We start from the raw sequence: 21,474 nt of genomic DNA on the forward strand, positions 1-21,474 counted from the left end.
TTATACAAGCTGAAAAAAAAATTTAATAAGCTATATTCCTAACTGGCCATCTAGGTTCTGAGAGTTCAGTCTAATCCTGAAAGCAATTATTAGGCACCTAGTATACGCAATACACTGTACCAGGCACTTGGGTTACAACAACAAAACAAAAAGTAGTTCCTGGGGCAGCTAGGTGGTGCAGTTGATACAGTACTAGCCTTGGAGTCAGAAGGACCTGAGTTCAAATCTAGCATCAGACACTTGACACTTACTAGCTGTGTGACCCTGTACAGGTCACTTAACCCCATTGCCTAGCAAAAAACAGAACAAAACAAAAAAATTGTTCTTGTCCTTAAGAAGCTTACACTCTACTGCAGAATACCTTATGTCACAGTTAGGAATTATTTTCACTGAAACTCACAGGAGGACGTTTCTGACCCAAGCATTCTATGAGATTTCACTTTCCTTGATATCAAAGAATGGTCTCAGCTCTGATTTGTCAAATCAGAGGGTTTGTCGAATCACCTGTTTTACTGTCACTATACCAAAGGGAATTTCCCTGCATAACTTTCTCATTCTGATCCATGTTGTGAGTTCAGTATCTCAATTACCTGAATTATCAGGTAGGAGTCTACAGTTCCTGGCCTCCCCACCCCCAGACTTCCTCCATTCAGGAGGCAGGCACTGTGGGCTTCCTCTCTTATTCCCCTCCCCACCCCAGACAACCTGCCTGACTGCTAGGGCCCCGATCCCAAAGTGAAGCCCCATCAGGAGCAAGTACCTTAGAAAGTTCTACATCCCCATCTCCAACACACACAAACAACCTTCCTGCTGATTCTTTTTTCCCCTACCCTTTTCCCTGTCCTGGCTGGACTGACACCCCATACCCTCCCCTGAGGAAGGAAACCCAGAATATCCAGTCTACTTCACCCCTCTGGCCTACTCCCTCCTTCCCAATCCTCCACTCTTGCCAGATAGACTTGGCCATTTGGATGGGCAAGGGGTCATCAACTATAATTCCTCCTGTAAGATGGAGAAGCACCAACCTTTACCAGCTGCCCCGCCAATACAACTTCCAAGCTCCCAGACACGGATAATCTGACTTCCAAGATACCCCAAAGACACCTGGAGCCTCCATGCTTTCTGTAGCTGCATCCTTAGAACCACTGGCCTGGTCAGCCCTGAAGCAAAACTGTCCTATATTTGGTGTCTCCCCCAGTTAGAATCTGAGCTCCTTGAGAGAAGGGACTGTTTCACTCTGCTATTTGTAGCCCTTAACACCGTGCTTGGCTTAGTAATAGGGACAGGATGTTCCCCTTATGACTTCATTAATATAAGGAACTCTCCAGTGAGGAAGCTTCCTTAGCTAATGCAAGTTGACATTTTCTCTGTACCTTGTATAGTCCTCAAGCATTGCCTAGAGGTTAAGTGATCTATCCAGGGTCACATAGACAGTGTGGGACAGAAACAGGACTTAAACCCAAATTTCCTTGACTTCAAGGTAGGTGTCCTATCCACCTATAACCATAAATCCAAGTTCCCTATGCATCTTGAGGCAACTAGGTGACACAGTAGATAGAGTGCTGGGCCTGGAGTCAGGAAGACCTTGGTTCAAATCCAGCCTCAGACATTTACTAGCTGTGTCACCTTGTGCTTAACCTGTTTGACTCAGTTTACTCAACTGCAAAATGAGAATAATAGTAGCACTTTCAAAGAAAGTGATCCATTTCAGTAGCTCCAATGATTACTTCAAGAAACAAGTCTAGTGATCCATTTAACTCTGATCCATTCACAAAAAAACCCATCCTTATCTTCAAAACCTGACCCCTTTGAAGTCAGTGATCCTTTTTCATCCACTAGTATCTCTTCAAAAGTAACACTTACCTCTTCAATAGTAGCACTTACCTCAAAGGTTGAGGAAGTTGTGGAGATCAAATGAACTAAAGTTCGTGAAAAGTACTTGTAACTGTTGAAACCAGAGCAATGAAATGAACAGCATGGATCCAGGGGCCAATGATGCTGTATTCTACCTATCTCCTGACAGAGGGATGATGGACACAAGATGCAGAATGATATAAATATATATTTTATATACACGTATATCATACATCTATGTATATATTTGAATGTGGCCAATGTACAGATTTGATTTGCTATGCTAATTTGTCACAAAGGAAGAATTTCTATTTGCATGTGGTATTGATGAGGGGGTTGGGGCAGCTAGGTGGTGCAGTGGATAGGGCACTGGGTTTGGAATCAGGAAGACTCATCTTCCTGAGTTCAAATGCAGCCTCAAGCACTTACTAGCTTTGTGACCCTGGGCAAGTCACTTAACACCACCTCAGTTTCCTCATCTGTAAAAATGAGCTGGAGAAGGAAATGGCAAATCACTCTAGTAGCTTTGCCAAGAAAACCCCAAATGGGGTCATAAAGAGTGGGACATGACTGAAAAACAACAGTTGATGGCAGTGACATGGGAATGAAGCAAGTATTTTTAATGATGTCCAAAAAGAAGCATAGAAAAGAAAGAAAAGAGAATAATTGAGGCATGTAAAAAAAAAAGTATAAACAGGAGCAGCTAGGTGGCGAGTGGATAGAGCACCAGCCCTGAAGTCAGGAGGACCTGAGTTCAAATCCAGCCTCAGACTAAACATTTGACACATACTAGCTGTGTGACCCTGGATAAGTCACTTAACCCCAATTGCCTTTAAAAAAAAAAGCATAAACAGAAAACTTAGGAGACCCAGACAAGCAGTATAGCTTTAAGATGATCATGTTGAATTCATTATATGCTTTTTTTTAAAAAGGACAAGTTTTTGGTAATGGAGATTCCCATTCTCCAATGCAATCTTCTTTATCTGTTCCTTGCAAATAGAAATGCTGCTGTTAATTGGTGTATGTCAAATACAAAGTAATAAAAAATTTTTAATTTAAAATTTATTTTTTAATTTTTTAATTTATATATTATATATAAAAATTAATTTAAATTTATTTTTAAAATTTAAAAATAAAAGTGCTTTGCAAGCTTTAACTTTCTATATACATGTCACCTTTATTATTACATACCCCACAGGATTATTAAGGAAAGTACTTTGTAAAGTACTATAAATATGAGCTCTTGTTATTTGTGATTCTAATGATAATTGAGTGTCCCAAGAAGTGTAGGAACTCATCTTGCGTTCAAGCCTCTGTATTTAATGGCTATTTTTAGCCCACTGGCTATGAAACCAGTCCAGACCTGTCCTGTAGTTTCTCTGCTCTCTGGTTTCACCAGCTGGCAAGACCTTTGTAGCTAAAAATAGCTCCTACTGTACCATCTTTAAACCAGGCCTAGTGGAGGAATTTGTAAGTTTAAGAATAGTTGGTGGATGTTGATTAGAGAAAAATAAGTCTATGAAACCTTGTTGTTTAGTCATGTCTGATTCTGCAAGACCCAATTTGGGGTTTTCTTGGCAAAGATACTAAAGTGGTTTGCCATTTCCTTCTCCAGCTCATTTTACAGATGAGGAAATCGAGGCAAACAGGATTAAGTGACTTGACCAGGGTCACATTGCTAGTAAGTGTCTGAGGCTCTATCCATTGAACCATTTAAGCTGAGCCACATTTGGTTTGTCCCTTATCCACCCAAGCTAATAAAGGTTATTCCAGGCTGAGAATCCAAGTAATAACTGATAATTATGGCTGACATACATAGGGTTGACATATTGTGTTAACTCGAATTTGATCTTCACAGTAACCCTACAAAATAGGTAACAAAGACATTATTATCCCTGTCTTACAGATAATGAAACTGAGGTTTAAGTAATTTTCCCATAGTCTTATAACTAATGTAAAGACCAGGATAAGAAAAGAGGTTTTGATTTGTTTTTTTTCCAGACTTTATGTCTAAAACACAAGCATCAGAAGGAAGTCAGACTAATAGGCAAAGAGTACATATTTGCCTAACCTCAGAACCTCCACACAGCCAAAATTAAGCCAGTATATTTTGAAGTTAATAGATCAGTATACTGAGTGTCTGATTAAAGCCTTATTAAAGCTTAAAACTACGCTAAGATTTTTGAGGCACCCTGTGTATTGAATTATATGGAGAGATTTTTTGTTTTTCAGTCATTTCAGTCATGACCCTATACAACTCTCCATGACCACATTTAGGGTTTTCTTGGCAAAGATACTAGAGTGGTTTGCCATTTCCTTCTCCAGCTCATTTTACAGCTGAGGAAACTGAGACAAACAGGGTTAAGCGACTTGCCCAGGGTCTCACAACGATTAAGTGTCTGAGTCTGGATTTGAACTCAGGTCTTCCTGACTCTAGGTCCAGTACTCTATTCGCTTTGACACCTAGCTGCCCCATATGGAGAGACACAAAGACTCAAAAGACAGTCATTTCTCATAAAGAAGTTTTGATGTACTTGAGGAAGGAAGCAAGATTAAAGTAATAACAAAATAAGGCCATGATGCCCTACATGCTTTTATTAAAGGGATTTGTTCTGTGAAGTTTGGATTCAGTCAAAGGGCCGCACTTGAGGACCTAAAGGGCTACATGTGGGTTACTGTCGAGGCTGCAGGCTCCCCACCCCAGGACATTTATTTCTGTGTTAGTTCAAAGAAAGAAGAGTATATTGTGATCTGGAGGCAAGCCCCAGAGTGGCCCTTCTATAGTTCTGTGATGTCGAGAATCGGATTTGGGAAGTTGGACTGGCAAAGCAAAGAATCTGTGATCCCCAACTCCCTTTTCCCATTCTCACAACCAGAGAACTTAAGCAAATGATTAAACCATTTTCTAAAGGGCTCTAACAATTACTAGGTACACACCATGTAATATGGCAGAGAGTACCCCATTTGGTGTCAGAGGAACAGGTTCAGATCCTACCTGTGTGACCTTGGAAAAGTCACTTAAGGGGGCAGCTTGATGGCGCAATGAATAGAGCACCAGCCCCGGATTCAGGAGGACCTGAGTTCAAATCCGGTCTCAGACCAGACACTTGACACTTACTAGCTGTGTGACCATAGGCAAGTCACTTAACCCCACCTGCCTCGCAAAAAAAAAAAAAAAAAGTTACTTAAGCTCTTACTTTTCTCATTTGTAAAATGAAGAGGTTGAACATAACCTCTGAGGTCCCTTTCAGCTCTAAAACTATGATCCTATAATCCAACTATTGACTGAATGTCATTAGAGTATGTGAACACTTGCCAACAGAGAGTAGGATCCCTGAAGGTGCTGACCAGCACTTGTAGAGATATCTTCCCTATCCAGGGGAAATCATAGGTCCATTCTCTTATCCCCTATAACCTTCCTAAAGCCCAAATCTGGCTAAGAATTCAGAAGTCTCTCCTACATTAAAGAAATTAGGATGACTCTGCATTGATCCATAAATATAATAGTACAGTCAGTATTTTATCACAGAAGTATTCCCTTAAGTGGGTCAAAGCAAACTGGGAAAGCATCATCGTGACAAAGGACAATCAGGAAACTTGAGCAGTGAAACAGAGAGAGCTCATTTTCACTGTTCAAAAGGCTAGACTTTCCTATCTCCATATAGGCAATCCCACGTGTCACTGACTCCTCTTCTTTTCTGAACCTTATTGCAGGTGCAGTCTTACCCCTGGCACTAGGTTTGGCCATCACTGCTTTGCTCCTCCTCATGATTGCTTGCCGACTTCGATGGGTAAGACAGAAACTCAAAAAAGCCCGGCCCATAACATCTGAGGAATCGGACTACCTCATAAATGGGATGTACCTATGAGAAACATGTTTCTTAGTGGCTGAGGAAGGTGTTTCCATTGATAATTTATCTAGGTGTCTGATTCTAAAAATCAACATTTTTTTGGACTTGTGCTAGGAGCACTGAGAATATTAAAAAAAAATCCTCGTCAAATCCAAAAACCTTTAGTCTTATTCCTTTTAACTATAGTTAAAATCTCTTCTTCTGACAGTACTCGATAACTATTGATGTGTCTATAGTTGTTCATGGGATTAAAATAAAACATAAGTCAAAGACTGATTATAGTAAGCTGTGCCTGAAAATAGAGATATGTAAGATAATCCGTTCATGCAGGCAATACAGCAGCTCAGGGAGATGGCCATTGTGTGGCAGTGTTAGCATATCACCTCACCCATTGATACAGATTATATATATGTATATGTATATATCCATCTACATATACACAGATATATAGTTATATACACATATTTTGAGAACCAGGGCCAACTAAAAAGTAAATGAAGATTGTGTTGGGCATCCCTAGCCTCCCCTTTCTCTGCTCTTCCTGGCCCTTCTCCATTTTAGGTACTCAGTGCCTTCCCCCTCACTGCTCATCAAAACCTGCTCTCAGGAATAAATTTCATATCAGTCATTTCTACTTTAGTGTGAATTTGTCAACATGTTATCTCTTCTGCAGATCTGTACTTTGACTCTTCTCTTTTGTCAAAAGAAAGGCTTTGTTCTCCATTAAATGAATTTCAAACATCGATGAGCAGGTGGGGGAAATAGGGGTTAGGGGTGAAATAATTATCGGAAACTTGGTTTGAATTTGGATTAGAAGAGGCCATAGAATGAGAGAGAAAAGGTGATGCAGGGGATTAAACTGGAGGATGGGGTAGGGGAGAGAGGTTTATAGAAAGAATTTGCTCATTTCCTTTATTCTAATTTTCTCTTGTCATTGATTCAACAATTAACATTTCTTGAGAGTTCCTAATATGATCCACATTAGTTCTCTGTTATGTCTAACACCTTGCTCTCCTTAAGAGCACAGCCAGGCCATTTATATATTCACTACATTTCAACAGGATTTTTTTGTCCATCAAAGAAAATGAAATCAAACTGAAAAGACAAGCACTTTCAGTGTATTTGCAGGCAAAATATTGACAAAGATGCCAAGCAACTTTAGATAGCCACAGTTCCTTGGTTTAGTAAAACATACCAGTTCTTAGAATTTAACTTTTAAATTCTCTTTTGCTCTATAAATTAACATTTTATAACTTGGACTCAGTCACTCAACATCAAATATACACATTTTAGGACTTGCTAGCATTTTCAGACATAGCCAGAGTCAGCTGACTCAGCTATGCTCTTCAGTCTGCAGGGTCTTGAAAGATTTATATGATTCTGGCACTCATTTAATACTAGGATGACATGACCTAAAGGCTGCCATATTGGGCAGAAATACCATTGGGGATAAACACACACACACACACACACACACACACTGCCATGCTACTTCCATGCACTGCAAGAAACAAACAAAAAGTGTCTGTGAATACCTGTGGCAAATCTTCAAAGTTTTTTGAAAAAACATCATAGAATAACTTATTTAGGTAACCACAGGGCTAGCTGACCCTCTACCAAAAGAGTTTAATTCTGATAGAGATAAATTATCTGATTACAGTATCATAATAGTAAGCAAAACACTAGTTCTGAGGTCAGTGCTGTTCCTGCAACCATGAGTTTGATTTTCAAATCTTTCAACACATTGTGCAAGTAAGACATCATCTCAGCTTCCTGAGAAACTCCAGACATTTGCCAACTATACCTTTAGTACCCAGCAAAGCATTAAGCTTTTCCCAAGGGCAGTTTATAGAGATGTAAATGTTATCTATAATGTTGTGCAGTTTATTTTCATGTGTAAGGATAGCCATAGCCAATAAAACTGAGACAGGTAAGGCATGCATCTTCCTATAGGTCATTTTTTTTTTGTACTTAAAGAATTAAAACCAACTTTAGGATTGCCATGGTATAAAAATACTTAAAATAAGCTGTCTATGTAAAATAATATTGTACCAATAAACCCTATTTTATTCTTGTCTTTTTATATTCTTTTTTATTCAAAATAAATATGACCAAATAGTAGCATTAGATGACTATGTGTACATGTTGATGGAGAGATTGATGGAGAGGATTAAGAGGCTTGAGTGGGTAAAAAAAAAAAAGTCAGGGAAAGATGGGCTCTGTGTCCCCTCACTACCTTGGCCTCCACCTATATCAATTCATTTTTTTTTTTTTTTTAGGCAATTGGGGTTAAGTGATTTGCCCAGGGTCACACAGCTAGTAAGTGTCAAGTGTCCAGTCTGAGGCCGGATTTGAATTCAGGTCCTCCTGACTTCAGGGCCGGTGCTCTATCCACTGCGCCACCTAGCTGCCCCTAATTCATTTTTTGAATGTTGAAGGATATTCTACCACTTTGCAGTACTTTGTATCAAAACCCTTTCTCCATCAAAGTATATTTTTCTTCAGGCTAACCTAAGTCATACTTAGCAGTCCATCTTCTTAGTTTTCATTTCAAGAGAAGAGTTCCACTATTCACTTTCCTGTCACTATAGTGCTACAAGTCTCATGCTATCTTTTTGTGTCTTCCATGAGCAAAATCATCAGAAAGACATGAAGAGGGGGGCCAAGGAGTGGCGTGGCCTGAGATTATTGTGATGTTATGGCAGAAGACATCAGTGAAACTTATTTTAAAAATAATAATAAGTGAAATTGTCTAGGCCTTTAGTTACATCCTGCCCTGAAAAGGACTTGAATGTATTTTTCTACCACCACCCCCACATTTTTAATAGAATTTCCTTCCCACACTCTTCAACAGGCAGAGCCATCCCCAGGATATGTCAAACTGGGACAATGTGTAGTTCCTAGACTGCTATGGGGACCAAAAGACTAAAGGAATGTAGGGATTTAATACGATGGAAGAAAAAAAAAAGGGGTGGAAATACCAGATGGTGCAAAAAGAGACCCAGATTACTCATTTATCAGCATCTTCCAAAACCTGACTCAGCTCCACTTCCTTAGCATTGATGGTGCTCTCTCCCTCCTCAGATTATCTCATTTTTGTTTTATCTTGTATTTATACCTCTCTATTAAGCTCCTTGAGAGCAAAGACTTCTTTCTTTTTCTGCCTTTCTTTTTTCCTTTCTTTCCATGTTATACAAATATTTCTTCCTTTTTTCTTCTCTCCTTTCCTTTTTTATTTTCTTTTTTTCCCTTTTCTTTTCTTTTCTTTCAGTAACCCACTACTTTGAAGGTGGAAGGCCTCAGTAATATTTAGGAAAGGAACTGGACCTGGGATTTCATTGTTGTAGTTCGTTTTTATGTTCATCAGTCAATGAGCATTTATTAAATGCCTACTCTGCTTGAGGCACTGTGCTAAGGATACAAAGAAAGGCAAAAGACAGTCCCTGCCCTCTAGTAGAACACGGTCCAATGGGGAGACAACATACAAGCAATTATGTACAAACAAGGTCTATACGCAATAAATTAGAGATAATCAAGACCTATTCACAGTAAATTAGAGATAATCAACAGAGGAAAGGCACTAGCATTAATAGGGATCAGGAAAGGCTTCCTGTAAAATGTGAGATCTTATCTGACTGTTGAAGGAAGCTAGGGAATCCAAGAGGTAGAGAAAAGAACGGAGCATATTCCAGGCATGGGGGACAGCCACCAAGTTAGGAGATGGAGTGTCATGTGTGAGGCACAGAGAGAAGAGGGGGAGAGATATAAGAAAACGGGAAAGGTAGAAGGGGTTGGGCTGTGAAGGGCTTTGAATGCTAAACAGAGAACATTGGACCCTAGAGGTAATAGCCATTGCAATTTATTGAATATAAAGTGACATAGTGAGATCTACACTGTAGGAATATTAATTTGATGCTGAGTGGAAGTTAGACTACGCTGGGAAGAGACTGGAAGCCGGCAGATTAACTAGCAGACTGTTGTAATAAGGAAGGTCTGCAGCATGGTGTCAGCAGTGTCTGAGGAGAGTAGGGAGACTATATGAGGGATATTAAAAAGGTAAAATAGGCCATGGGCACCAGATTGGATATGGGTAAGAGGAAGTAAGGAGTCTAGGTTGTGCGCTAGGTTAATTGGGAGGATGATAGGGCGGTACACAGAGCTCTAGACTTGAAATAAAGAAGCACTGGCTTCAAATCCTACCTCAGATGCTTTAGCTGTATGACCTTGAACAAGTCATTTAACCTCTGTCTGCCTTGGTTTCCTCATCTGTAAAAATGAGGATAACAATAGTACTTACAGGGTTGTTGTAAGGATCAAATGAGATAACATATGTAAAGCCCTTTGCAAATCTTAAAGCTCTATATGAATGATTATTCAAAGTCTATGATTATTATGGGAAACTTCCTCCATCAATTCAGGTCAGCACCTTCTCTGCAACTTACTCTCTTTTAAAAAAATATAAAATGTTTATTGATATCTTTTGTTTCTCACATAGCCTAAATTTCCTCCTCCTTCTAACTTATAGTCTTAAGAGTTGCATAGAGGGGCAGCTAGGTGGCACAGTGGATAGAGCACCGGCCCTGGAATCAGGAGGACCTGAGTTCAAATTCGGCCTCAGACACATGACACTCACTAGCTGTGTGACCCTAGGCAAGTCACTTAACCTTGATTCCCTCGACAAAACAAAAAAAAAAAAAGAAGGAAAGAAAAAAGTTGCCTAGAATACTGAGAGGTTAGTAAGTGACTTGCCCAGGGTCACAAAGACTCTATGTATCATGGTCAGGACTTAAACTTAGACGTCCCTGACAAAAGCCATCTCTCTCTATACACTGTTCCAGGCATGTCCTCCTAATAGAAACTGGTGGAATGGAATGGCAGAGCATAAAATAGAGCACTCCAAATTCTCCTTTCACAGGAATCTGCCTCTCAGACTACTCAGTGACTCTTCTTCTATCATAGCTCTACTTTGGTTGTTGCTTTTCCCATGACCCATCTGCCTCTTCCTGTCCATTCTGTTAGTGTTAAGAAAAGCTGTCTCCTTTGATGCTAACTTGCAACAAATTTTTCGTACCAACCCCTGGAAAGAGCACACTATGATTTCTACCCATGGCCCTGAAAGGCCCTAGAAATAACAATAGCCATTATTAACTTTCCTCACTCATATCCCACCAGTGTGCCTTTGTACAATCTGTCCTTGCCTGGAATGCACTCCCTTATCTCTCTTCTTCTGAGGACAACTAACTTCCTTCCAAGTTCAGCTCAAACCTGCCTATACATGAGCCCCTGTTTTTTAAGTCCTCCCTTCCCCCCCCCACCCCCAAGTCCCACTGCTACTGCTTCCAGATTCAAAATTCATTGTAGTTATTTTGTGGCTGTTTGACTTATATATGTATTGTTGTCTTCCCCTACAGAATGTCCTTAGGGGCAGGTTATGTTTTACTTACGTCTTTGTATTCCCTGTGCCTAGCGTGGTATCTGGCACATAGTAGGCATTTAATAAATGCTTGTTGATTAACTGATTTGTTTGGTGTTTTAAAACTTAAGAGCAATTTATGTAGGGGCCCTACTGCCATCATAACTGACTGATCAACTAATAGCATTGAGCATGGGATCACCTAGCAGAGTCTAAAATTATGCTTTGAGATCATAATTTCAATTTTTTAAAAAAAATTCTCATTTTTCAGAACAAAATTTATTTCATGTTTTGGTTTTATGGACTTGGCTGCATTGATCATTTATGTTCATTTTCTATGAATTCCACATCTTGCTTGAATTTTGTTTCCAAAACTGATCCTTATTAGCTTACAGATAAGGGAAGGTGGTTGGGAATTACAGTTCCTAGATTGGAGGGAATTGTTGGTTGGTTTTTGTTATGGTTTTGGTTTTGGTTTTGGTTTAGGTTAATTTTTATTTAATTTTTATTTTTGCAAACTTGCTGTTTAAACAATAATTTTGTTGATTCACTCTTGGTCCCAGGCCCATGAATGTAGGCCCCATTCTTCCTGGAACACTACCCTATTATATTCTGAGAGAATATTCTAAAGATAAAATGAACATTTTAAATTACAGCAGTAACCTTCCTACACAGTCAATGTTGAGTTTGTTTGGAGGAACAAGTGAAACCAGATGCTTAGAGATGAGCATTACCTACTCTCACTGAGATTTAGACCTCTGTCTTTACTATCTGACTGGAAATTGTGGGATATCACACCCTCCAAAGAATCAGAATTTTGGACCACCAAAGGACAATTGAGAAACTCATAGTGGGCATAGATTGCAGTATATTACCAATAATGAAATGTATCCAAAAAACAGTATAAAATATATCACCAGTGAAATATAGGGCTAGAAAAATAGATGGTCCCTAATGTATATAGTATACCCTATGGAGCCAGTCCCCAAACTGGACAATAGCCTGCATTGGTTGGCATCCCCATAGGGCCACTACTACTATTTTCATGATTATAGTAGTAACCTTGAGGTGCTGGATTTATAAATCCCCATCAGGGTAATCCCCATTAACAATCAGACAGATATAATTAGTTTTTAGAAAAGGTATTTGCCAAAAAGGTACGCAATGAACAGTTAATACAAAATATTATCTCCTCAAACCCGGGGTGCATTCTCCCACAAATTCACACAAAATTCATTGAAATAATGAGCTAAAACTTAAAGTACGATAGTAGTGAGATATGCGTACAGAGAACATGGGTGGTAAAGGGATACTTCCCAACTCCTGGCCCAGAAGTCCTTTTCTCTCCTTAAATACTGCTCTCTGCGAGGCTCTGAAGCTCAGTGCTTTTCCAGCACCCATAGTTAGCGCTTCTCTCTACCACGAAGGGTCCTGCTCCTAAAGCTGCTGCTGTCCTAGAGTTATTGTCTGTTGGCATCCATTGAAGGTGTTCGCTTTGTCATTGGCTAATGATGGGCACTGCAGCTTCTATCACCAATGGAACCTCTGCATCTTCTGAACTCACAAGATTTCTACCTGGACGTGTCTACCTACAGGCTGCTGCTCAGGGAAGCAAACATCAAAGGGATTGGGATGACTGCCCTTGGCTAGTTTGGGAGACAGGGAAGTTGCCATTACCCACACCCAACTCAGTGGGGGTAGGGAGGCCAGCTTAAAGTAGTCCTGCTTCTCACCCAGCCACAAAGGAAAGAAAGAACAGAGAGGTGAAGCACTAACCCTTTTTGTATAATCACTCAGTTCCAACTTAGCCACCTTTTTCCTCATCACACAGTATAGCTCCTTAGTCACACATGGCTGGAAACATGCTTACCTGAAGCTTCTACATTGTCACTTGCGCTAAATCCAACCTCATCCTCTCCAGTGGGCCAGTCCCTTCATGCTACCTGCTAAAAATAAGGGCTAACAGATAAACTGTTTGCTGCACTGTTACCCACATCATATGAAGAGACTTAGAAGGAGTCCTCCAGTGTGTTGGGTGGACCGCATCAGAACACTTGCGGGAGGACATAGACAACCTTCATCCAAGATAAGAAGGCATGGATAATTAGAGTTCTGTACAGCTGGAAGGAATATCTATAACGGTGAGATCACAGATCCACTGAAATATATGCTAAGAACAGTGGTCACATATTCAGAGCAATGTGTTTCAACTCACAAGTTCTACATCTATTTTTTTTCTCCTTGTGTGTATTGCCAATCAATCAGCAAACAAGTTTTAAGCACCTACATGTGCTAGGCACTGAGTTAAGTACTGAGGATCAAAAGACAAAACTTGTAAAACAATTCCTGCTCTCAAGAAGCTTACCTTTTAACAGAGGAGATAATATGGAAATATATGCATATGCACAATAAGTATACATGTAGGTGCACGTATGTGTTTACATACCTGTATGTATGTATAATGCATAGGTAGGCCCACATACCGCTTTGGAAAATAGGAAAGAAGCTAAAAATAATATGCCTCTCATCTGAAGACTGTCTTACACTATGCCTCAAAACTGAGAAGCTAATGAGGGGCAACTCTGGCTGGCACAGTAGATAGAATTGAGATCAGGAAGACCTAAGTTTAAAGCCTGCCCCCAGATGCTCACCAGCTGTGTGACTGTGGGTTAATCACTTAACATCCCTCAGTTTCAGTTTTCTCAGCTGCAAAATGGAAATGATAATGCCACCTACCTCACAAGGTTGTTGTGATTATTAAAATGAGATAACATGTGAAAAGCATTTTGCAAACTTAAAGCACTATATAAATGCTACCTTCTCACAATGTAACTGTAAGCTAATTTTTTTAAAAATATGACAACAGCTTTAGTTTTGTGAAATTGCTTAGGCCAATTAGGATCTATGCAATAACCAACCATGATTCCAGGGGACCAAAGATAATGCAGGTCACTTGCCTCCTGACAGGGAGGTAATGAACTCAAGATGTGGAATAAGACATACATTTTGGGGCATCGCCAATGTGGAAACTTGTTTTGCTCGACTATACATATTTATTATATAAGTTTGGGTGGGTTTTGTTGTTTTTATTTTTTTCAGTTGGGGAGGGAGAAAGGGAAGAAAAAAATATCTGCTTGTTAATTTTAAAAATTAAATATTAAAAAATCCTTAGGCCTAAATTTTAAGTGGAAGTATAAGGACTCTTAAAAGCACCATTGTTTTCTGTCATTTCAGTGAAGTTAAAATAAAAAATAGGCCCTTCTCCACCTAAATCCTACACTATTGTTGAATAAATTAAGCACTTCCTTGAGCAGTTTATAATAGGCTAAATGGGATAACTACAGCAGTGGTCTCCACACTTTATCATGTACCCCTATTGGTTAAAAAAAATCTTTGAACATGTATCCCCAATATGTGATTATTTACCTATTTATAAATTACATGCATTGTATATTATAAAACTTATACAAAAAAATAGAAAATCTCAAAGGATGAGATAATATTTGATCCTAGAATCAGTAAAGAACCAGTGAAGTTTTTCAGTAGGAGATTGACATGGCCAAACCTTGCTTTAGGACGGGGCGGGGGGGGAACCTGTGGTCTCAAGGTCCCATGTGGCCCTCTAGGTCCTCAAGTGTGTCCCAGTTTGTATTCAGTGAAGTTTGTATTCAGTCAAAGGGCTGCACTTGAGGACCTAGAGGGCCACATGTGACCTTGAGGCCTCAGGTTCCCCACCCCTACTTTAGGATATTCCTTCTCATTCCTATACTTTAGGAAAATTACTTTGGGTGATGTATGGAGGACTGACTGGAGAGGGTAAGAGACTTGCAGGTCAAAGATCAACTAGGAAACTGTTGTCATTGTCCAGGTGAAAGATAATGAAAGCTTGAATTTGGCACCGACTTTTTGAGTACAGGGAAGGGAACGATATGAGAGATGTGAAGGAGAAATCAATAAAAAGAAAGTAAGTAGTCAAAATTACCCCTAGTGAGTGTCTAGAAGTGGTCCTCTAACTATATAATAGGGAAGTTCAGAAGAGGAATGGGTTTGGGAAGAAAAATAACATAATCAAACCTGTGATCCATCATACAATATATCCATGAGCCTTTGTCCACCATCTTGTCTGACTAACTCTGTCCCACCCAAAATGAAAAGAGGCCAGTTAGGACTCTAACCCACTGGTCATCGCCCCAACATTGTAGCCATAAGGTGATCTGTGAGGCGGCATGTGGAAGCAGAATTTTCCCAATGGCACTCGAGCACCTGCTTCTTATAGGGAGCTGGGAGCCCTGAAACCAGGGCTTGGAAGTTTGCCCAGCAGAAGGAAAGGGAAGAGATAAAGGGTGTTGCAAGATAAAGGTAGGTAGAGTTATGTTGGAGACAGGCCCTGTAACTGGCCAACACAGAGAAGATGGGATGCCACCCATCTTCCCACCTTCTGATTGGTTGATCATGTGCATTCACAACTCCCCTGGAGTAATGCCTCCCAGTTCCCACTTTGGAGACTTCTGAAGTAAAGAACTGTATATAGTGGACAGAGATTTAGATTAAATAAAAATAATTCAGTAATTTAATTTAACTATTTGCTATTAAGACTACTGGAGACTAAAGAACTTCTTCTCCAATGAATTGCTCAGACATAAATATGTATTGACCAAAGATGTTGATCCCTGACTACCAGAAATAAACCATCATCACAGTTTGGAAATCACCTAATAGTTTGGCTTCAGAAGCACTTGAGAAGTGTCCAGGCCTGCTTTGTGTAGGCAGCCTAATCTTGTGAACTACTTTCTGATTCTTAAATGTAGCCAAGATCCTGGGACGGGGGAAATATCAGTCCTTAATAACAACAAAAGGGGCAACTCCTTTTATCTAATCAAAGCAGACATGTCCTTCTCAATGCCCTCATTAAGAACTTTGAAGTAAAAAGAAAATGTCATCTTTCTGAAGAACTAGTAAGTTATCACTGAGAAAACATTAGGAGAAATAAATCAATGTGTAATACCTCAATAGCAACCCGAGTTCCAATTGAGACTTAATCAGCCATCAAGTTTATTTTCTTCACTAGGTCTATCCAAGGATGCTTGACAATTTGTGCAAAATGTGTTCATTTACAATTGGCTTTTATTTTTAAAGCACCAAAAATTAATGAGGTTTTTTTAAAAATTCAATTCAATCTGGACCAAGTTTCTGTTGATTTCATTTACAATTCTAATAGCCATTCAACACGCCATCATTATAAAACATAACATGTAGACTGAAGAATTTTCCACTTTTGACTAAAATAAATCTGAAATAGGTATACATTGCTACAACAAAATTCCTATGTTCTTTTTCAATTTCTTTTCTCTCAATAGCAGACTCAGAAGTTGTTACTTCACTGTTATTATTACCATTATTAAATGACTTACTGGTTTTTAGAATTTATTAAAGAATTATCCAAAGATTGATCGGGAGGTAGTGAAGATGTATCCCATTCTTAGATTTTAGTAATCTTTGTCCTTTTTATTTTCTTTTTCTAGACATGGCTGCTTTTGCCAATAATAATGGTATTTTTTTTTTTATACGTAGGTGATAGGTCTGCATTTTGTATTACATGGGACTAGACCTGTGATTTCATCCTGTAGGGAACTTTGAAACAATTCTCTCCATGACTGCAGATTAGTAACTCATCTATAATGTATGATCTTAGAAGTTTGCCTAGGGGCTCTTAAGAGGTTAAGTGACATATAGCTAATAACTTAAAAACTAACAGAACTTAAACACAGGTCTTTCCAATTCTAAGGCTAGCCTTCTAGCCACAAAATTGGATGCTTCTTCAGCATTAGTAATCTGAGTAAATTTTTTTTCAAGTGTGTCATCCCAGAATTATACAATAGAAGCATTTTAGAACCCACCTTAAATAACCAGCTTATACTTTAATTACCTATGTGGGCAAATAACTAAGAATTCAAAGAGTATTATGGTCTTGTAGGAGTCATTAGCAATGAAAATCCCCAAATGGCTATGAATACTAAGCATAAGAAATAGGACTACACCTGGAGCCTTCTGTTCAGTTCTTGGCACCATATTTTTAGATATAGCTGGAAAACATGCAGTGGATGGTGACCAGGATGTTGATACTACTGGAAAATGTTCATCTTATCTAACTCTGTCCCACCCAAAATGAAAAGAGGGGAGTTAAGGATGTTACCCACTGGTTATCGCCCCAACATTGCAGCCATAAGGTGATCACTACATCAAGATTCAGCTGAAAAGCCTAAGGAAATTTAGTCTGGAGAAAAAAAGACTTAAAGGGAAATGAATAGCTGTGTTGCAGTACGGTTTTGTCAACTGAAAGAGAAATTTGATTTGTCATCTCCAGAGGCCATAGGAGTAGTAGATGGATTTTGGAGATGTATATTTAGACAATGTCAGGGGAAAAAATGAGTTATTCCAAAGAGGAATGGGCTACCTCAGAAATAGTGTAGTGGGTTCCCCCCCAGTAGGGGTTTTAAAGCAAAGCCTGAACCACCAGTGTTGATGTTGGTAGAAGGTTCCGTGGTCAGGTCCACATTCAATTCAACAAGCATTTATTTAGATGATAAGACTCAAGGAACAGTGACAGAACAGAACACAGATGCTGATTCTAAATGCAGTGTTCTTTCTTCTGCACTACCCTGCCCAGACGGCTTCTGAGGTTTCTTGAGCTATTAGATTCTGTGATTCTGGTCTCAAATCAGGATTTTATTCTGTATAATTAGTCAATAAGCATTTGTTAAAGTCCTTACTTAAATTAAATGCATAAATGTAGAGACAATTCCGCTCTAAATGTTCACGTGTACTATTTGCACCTGACCTATTTGTGGTAGAGCCTTCTGAGTTCATATTGGTCTGATCAGCCACAAGTTGACACACTGTACCTTGACCCCAACATAGTGATGTCATTTCAGTCCTCTGAGAACCAAGGACAACAATCAACCTTAGCACTATGCTAAGTGCTGGGCATACAAAGAAAAGCAAAAACAGCCTATGCCCTTAAAGAGTTCAAAAATCCAATATATACCATAACGTAAAAGAAAATGTTTTTGTGAAGTTATTCAAAACATAGTAGTCCAACCTAAGTCTTTTTCAAAATTTAGCTCACAAAAGAAGAAAAACTCAATGCTCTAAGAGTGTTTCACAAATAAATAGAATGTCTCATTACTCATTGGCAGTTGGCATATGCCATTTGGCACTGTTTAACTTTTTTTAAATTTTTATTTATTTTTAATTTATGGAATAAAACAAGTATTTCCATAATGGAGTTTAATAAAAAAAAAAAGATGACTGCACATGAAACTACAAATCCATTATATATAACTTGCTATCCTTTTTAAATATATAATAAAGTTATGTACATTTTTTTCTTCTGCTCTACCCTTATGATGGCTACCAGACAAAAATATGTATGTGTGTATGTGTATATATATATATATATACACATATGTAAAATCATTCTATACATACTTGTATTTATCAGTTCTTTCTCTGGATGCGGACATCATCTTCTTTCATATGTCCTTTTTGGTTAATTTGGGTATTTATAATAGTCAAAATAACTTATTTAGTTTTCAAAATGTGTCCTGTTTTCTCACACAGATTACAAGTCTCCTAGGGACAAGAATTATGTCTCACACCTTTTTGTATTCATAATACAGCACCTTTGCATGCAAGATGTACTCAATAAAAGTCTTATCAAAGTTGATGGGTAATTAAAATTGAGTTTGTATGACTTGGTCAGCTTCTGCATTTGCCTTCATGACACTTGATATCTCAAAGCACCAGAGCCCAGGACTGAGAAGTAAGAGGTAGGAGTGGTGGAGAGGTCTAGTAAAGGACACTAAAGAATCAAAAAATCTAATGTGATCTTAGAGTAGAGATTCTTAACCTGTGGTCTGTGAATTTGGCTTTTTAATATTTCAATGTAATTGCTTTGTTTCTATGTGTTCTATGCATTTAAAAATATTATTCTGAGTAGGGGTCCATAACATTAAAAAGGTCAAGAACAAATAAACTACAGAAAGCTGGAAAATGAAATTATCTGCCTCAAGAAGCCCAATGTCTGTCAGACTTCCACATCACTGGCCTGCAAGGCACAAGGAAGATAGATATTGAGTTCGTCCTGTTGTTTCTGGGTTGAAGGTACCTTTGTTTCTGCAACTCAGATTTTTTAAAGGCCCTACTCTAAAATGGATAAAACTAGGACATTTAAATAAAATAGTAAAGTCGTACTCCTTCCTGGAAATCTACTTTTAAAATTAACATATTGATAAACTTGTTCCTAGCGGAGGTATAAATTTGCTACAAATTGAATTCTTTCCTAAATCACAGATATGCTCCTTTAAGACAATCACCTAAGTACCTCATATGCCATAAAAATATGATACTTTTGCTAGTAACCTAGTACAGCAGAATAATATGGAATCTGGAGTCAGAGGACCCAAGTTCAAATCCAGCCTCTGTGACTTACCTACATGACCAACATGGTCAAGTCATAACCTCTCTAGATTTTTTTTTCCTAACTTTAAAATAGGGGTTTGGACTAAATGGTCTCAAAGATCACTTCCAGATCTAGCTACATAATGCTATTTGGGTTTTTTTTAGAATTTTACAAAGCACTACTAAAATATTTATAAACTCCCAGTGCCCTTTTGAAGGCAACAGTATTTGAAAACACCACATCAAGAAAGGGAACTGCAAAGTGTGTGGTTCCCATTAATTGGGGAAAGGTTGAACAAGTATATGAAGGTGATGGAATCCTATTGTGCTAAGAAGTGATGAATGGAATGGTTTCAGAAAAACCTGGGAAGACTAGAATGAAATGATGCCAAGAGGAGTGGGCAGAATCAGAAGAACAATTTATATAGTAACAGCAATATTATAATCAACTTTTGAAAGGTTTAGTAATTCTGATCAATTCACTGACCGAGCACAATTCCTAAGGACTCATGATGAAATATGTCACCATTTCCAGATCAAGAGCTGATAGACTGAGTCCAGAGTACAGACTGAAACATTTTCTTTTCCATTTTTTAGGGAGGGGGTGGGGGAGAGGAAGGAAAGGCCATGGAAAATTTGGCAATTTGTTTTACATGACTACACATATTTATAATGGCTTTTGTTCTTCTTGTCTTCTCAATGGGTGAGGAGGGATAGGAAGGGAGCAAGAAAATTCAGAACTGAAAATAAAACAAAACAAAAAACCCACCACCAAATGTGTTTTTGCTTTTAACTTTATTTGGCAAAGCAACACTGCATAAACTGTTCAGTAACTAGGACACAGCTTACACAGCATGTTAAATTCATATACATTATCAGCAGTGAATTATAAACAGGAAAAACAATACTGAGCTACAAGTCTCTGGTCATTTCAAAAGAGGATCAAGGGGAAACTATGTCAGTTATGTCCAATCTGAACAGCCAAGTGTATAAGAGATATCACCTCTGATTTCTTGAAGTTTCATATGTACAAATGCCTAGTTTTAAAGGTAACAAAGCAGCTGATTGATTGTATCTACTACATGCTATTCTATGACACCACGTCAAAAGCTTTAAAAAGGAAGCTCATCTCTATTCTTAATAGCATCTAACAGACATCTGAATACAGAAATCCTGATGTTGTGAATACTGTCATTAGATGCACAGAAGCAACCCGATCAATGAATATACTGGAGCTAAATTAAGGACCCGAGAAGAGAAAAAAATAATCAACCCCGCCCCGCCCCCCCCCACCAAGTCAGTATCAGAATTCACAAGCTATGCTTTACATGATTTGCAGAAATCCCCTTCTTTAAATAGATGAACATAAAATGCAGGCATGTTAAAAGAAACAATGCACAAATGTGTACTCTGCCTCCTTCTCTACCAGATTGGCTCTGTGCTTCTTTAAAAGAACTGGAAACCTCACAAAACCACGCATTTTCATGCTGATTATAACAGTGTGACAAAGTCTGAAACAAGTTGTGATGCTGTTGGTTTTCAAAAAGCTCTTAGAACTGGAGATGAGCGATCCACTGTAATATTATATTCGGGTCAAGTTGATGTAGCTTTTACAATTCATCCCTGCAGGGGAAAAAAAAGACACAAAGAGTTACTAATCCCAGAGTGTATGGCCTTCTCATATTTTAGGTGCTATTATTAATAGATATGCACCAGTTCCCAAGTATAGCAAAATGGTTAAAAAAGAAAAAAAAGATAAGCCCATATGCCTTAACTTCATTCAAGCCAAAGCAAAATGAATGTCAGCCATCTCAAACATCTTTCGTGCTACTCTAGAGTGAAATGTGAAACTCACGTGGCCTTAGTCCTTTGACTTTTATTATAAACGTGGTAACT

General features: G+C 38.6%; 2 protein-coding genes across 3 annotated transcripts in view; one reads left to right on the plus strand and one right to left on the minus strand.

Annotated features, from left to right (window-relative positions):
- The window catches only part of LRP11 (LDL receptor related protein 11), a 91,736-nt gene extending 83,954 nt beyond the window's left edge, over nucleotides 1–7,782 (plus strand). Inside the window, exon 8 of the mRNA XM_027857978.1 lies at nucleotides 5,569–7,782. Coding sequence (XP_027713779.1) covers nucleotides 5,569–5,723 — 155 coding nt within the window. The 3' untranslated portion in view covers nucleotides 5,724–7,782. The remainder of the gene's footprint in view (nucleotides 1–5,568) is intronic.
- Nucleotides 7,783–20,354: 12,572 nt separating this feature from the next.
- The window catches only part of PCMT1 (protein-L-isoaspartate (D-aspartate) O-methyltransferase), a 40,945-nt gene continuing 39,825 nt past the window's right edge, over nucleotides 20,355–21,474 (minus strand). For both annotated transcript variants that reach the window (XM_027857979.1, XM_027857980.1), the window contains exon 8: nucleotides 20,355–21,201. In XM_027857979.1, coding sequence (XP_027713780.1) covers nucleotides 21,189–21,201 — 13 coding nt within the window. In that variant the 3' untranslated portion in view covers nucleotides 20,355–21,188. The remainder of the gene's footprint in view (nucleotides 21,202–21,474) is intronic.

This window comes from Vombatus ursinus, unplaced genomic scaffold, assembly GCF_900497805.2.
Source record: "Vombatus ursinus unplaced genomic scaffold, bare-nosed wombat genome assembly UNPS02012602.1, whole genome shotgun sequence".
Taxonomy (NCBI): Eukaryota; Metazoa; Chordata; class Mammalia; order Diprotodontia; family Vombatidae; genus Vombatus; species Vombatus ursinus.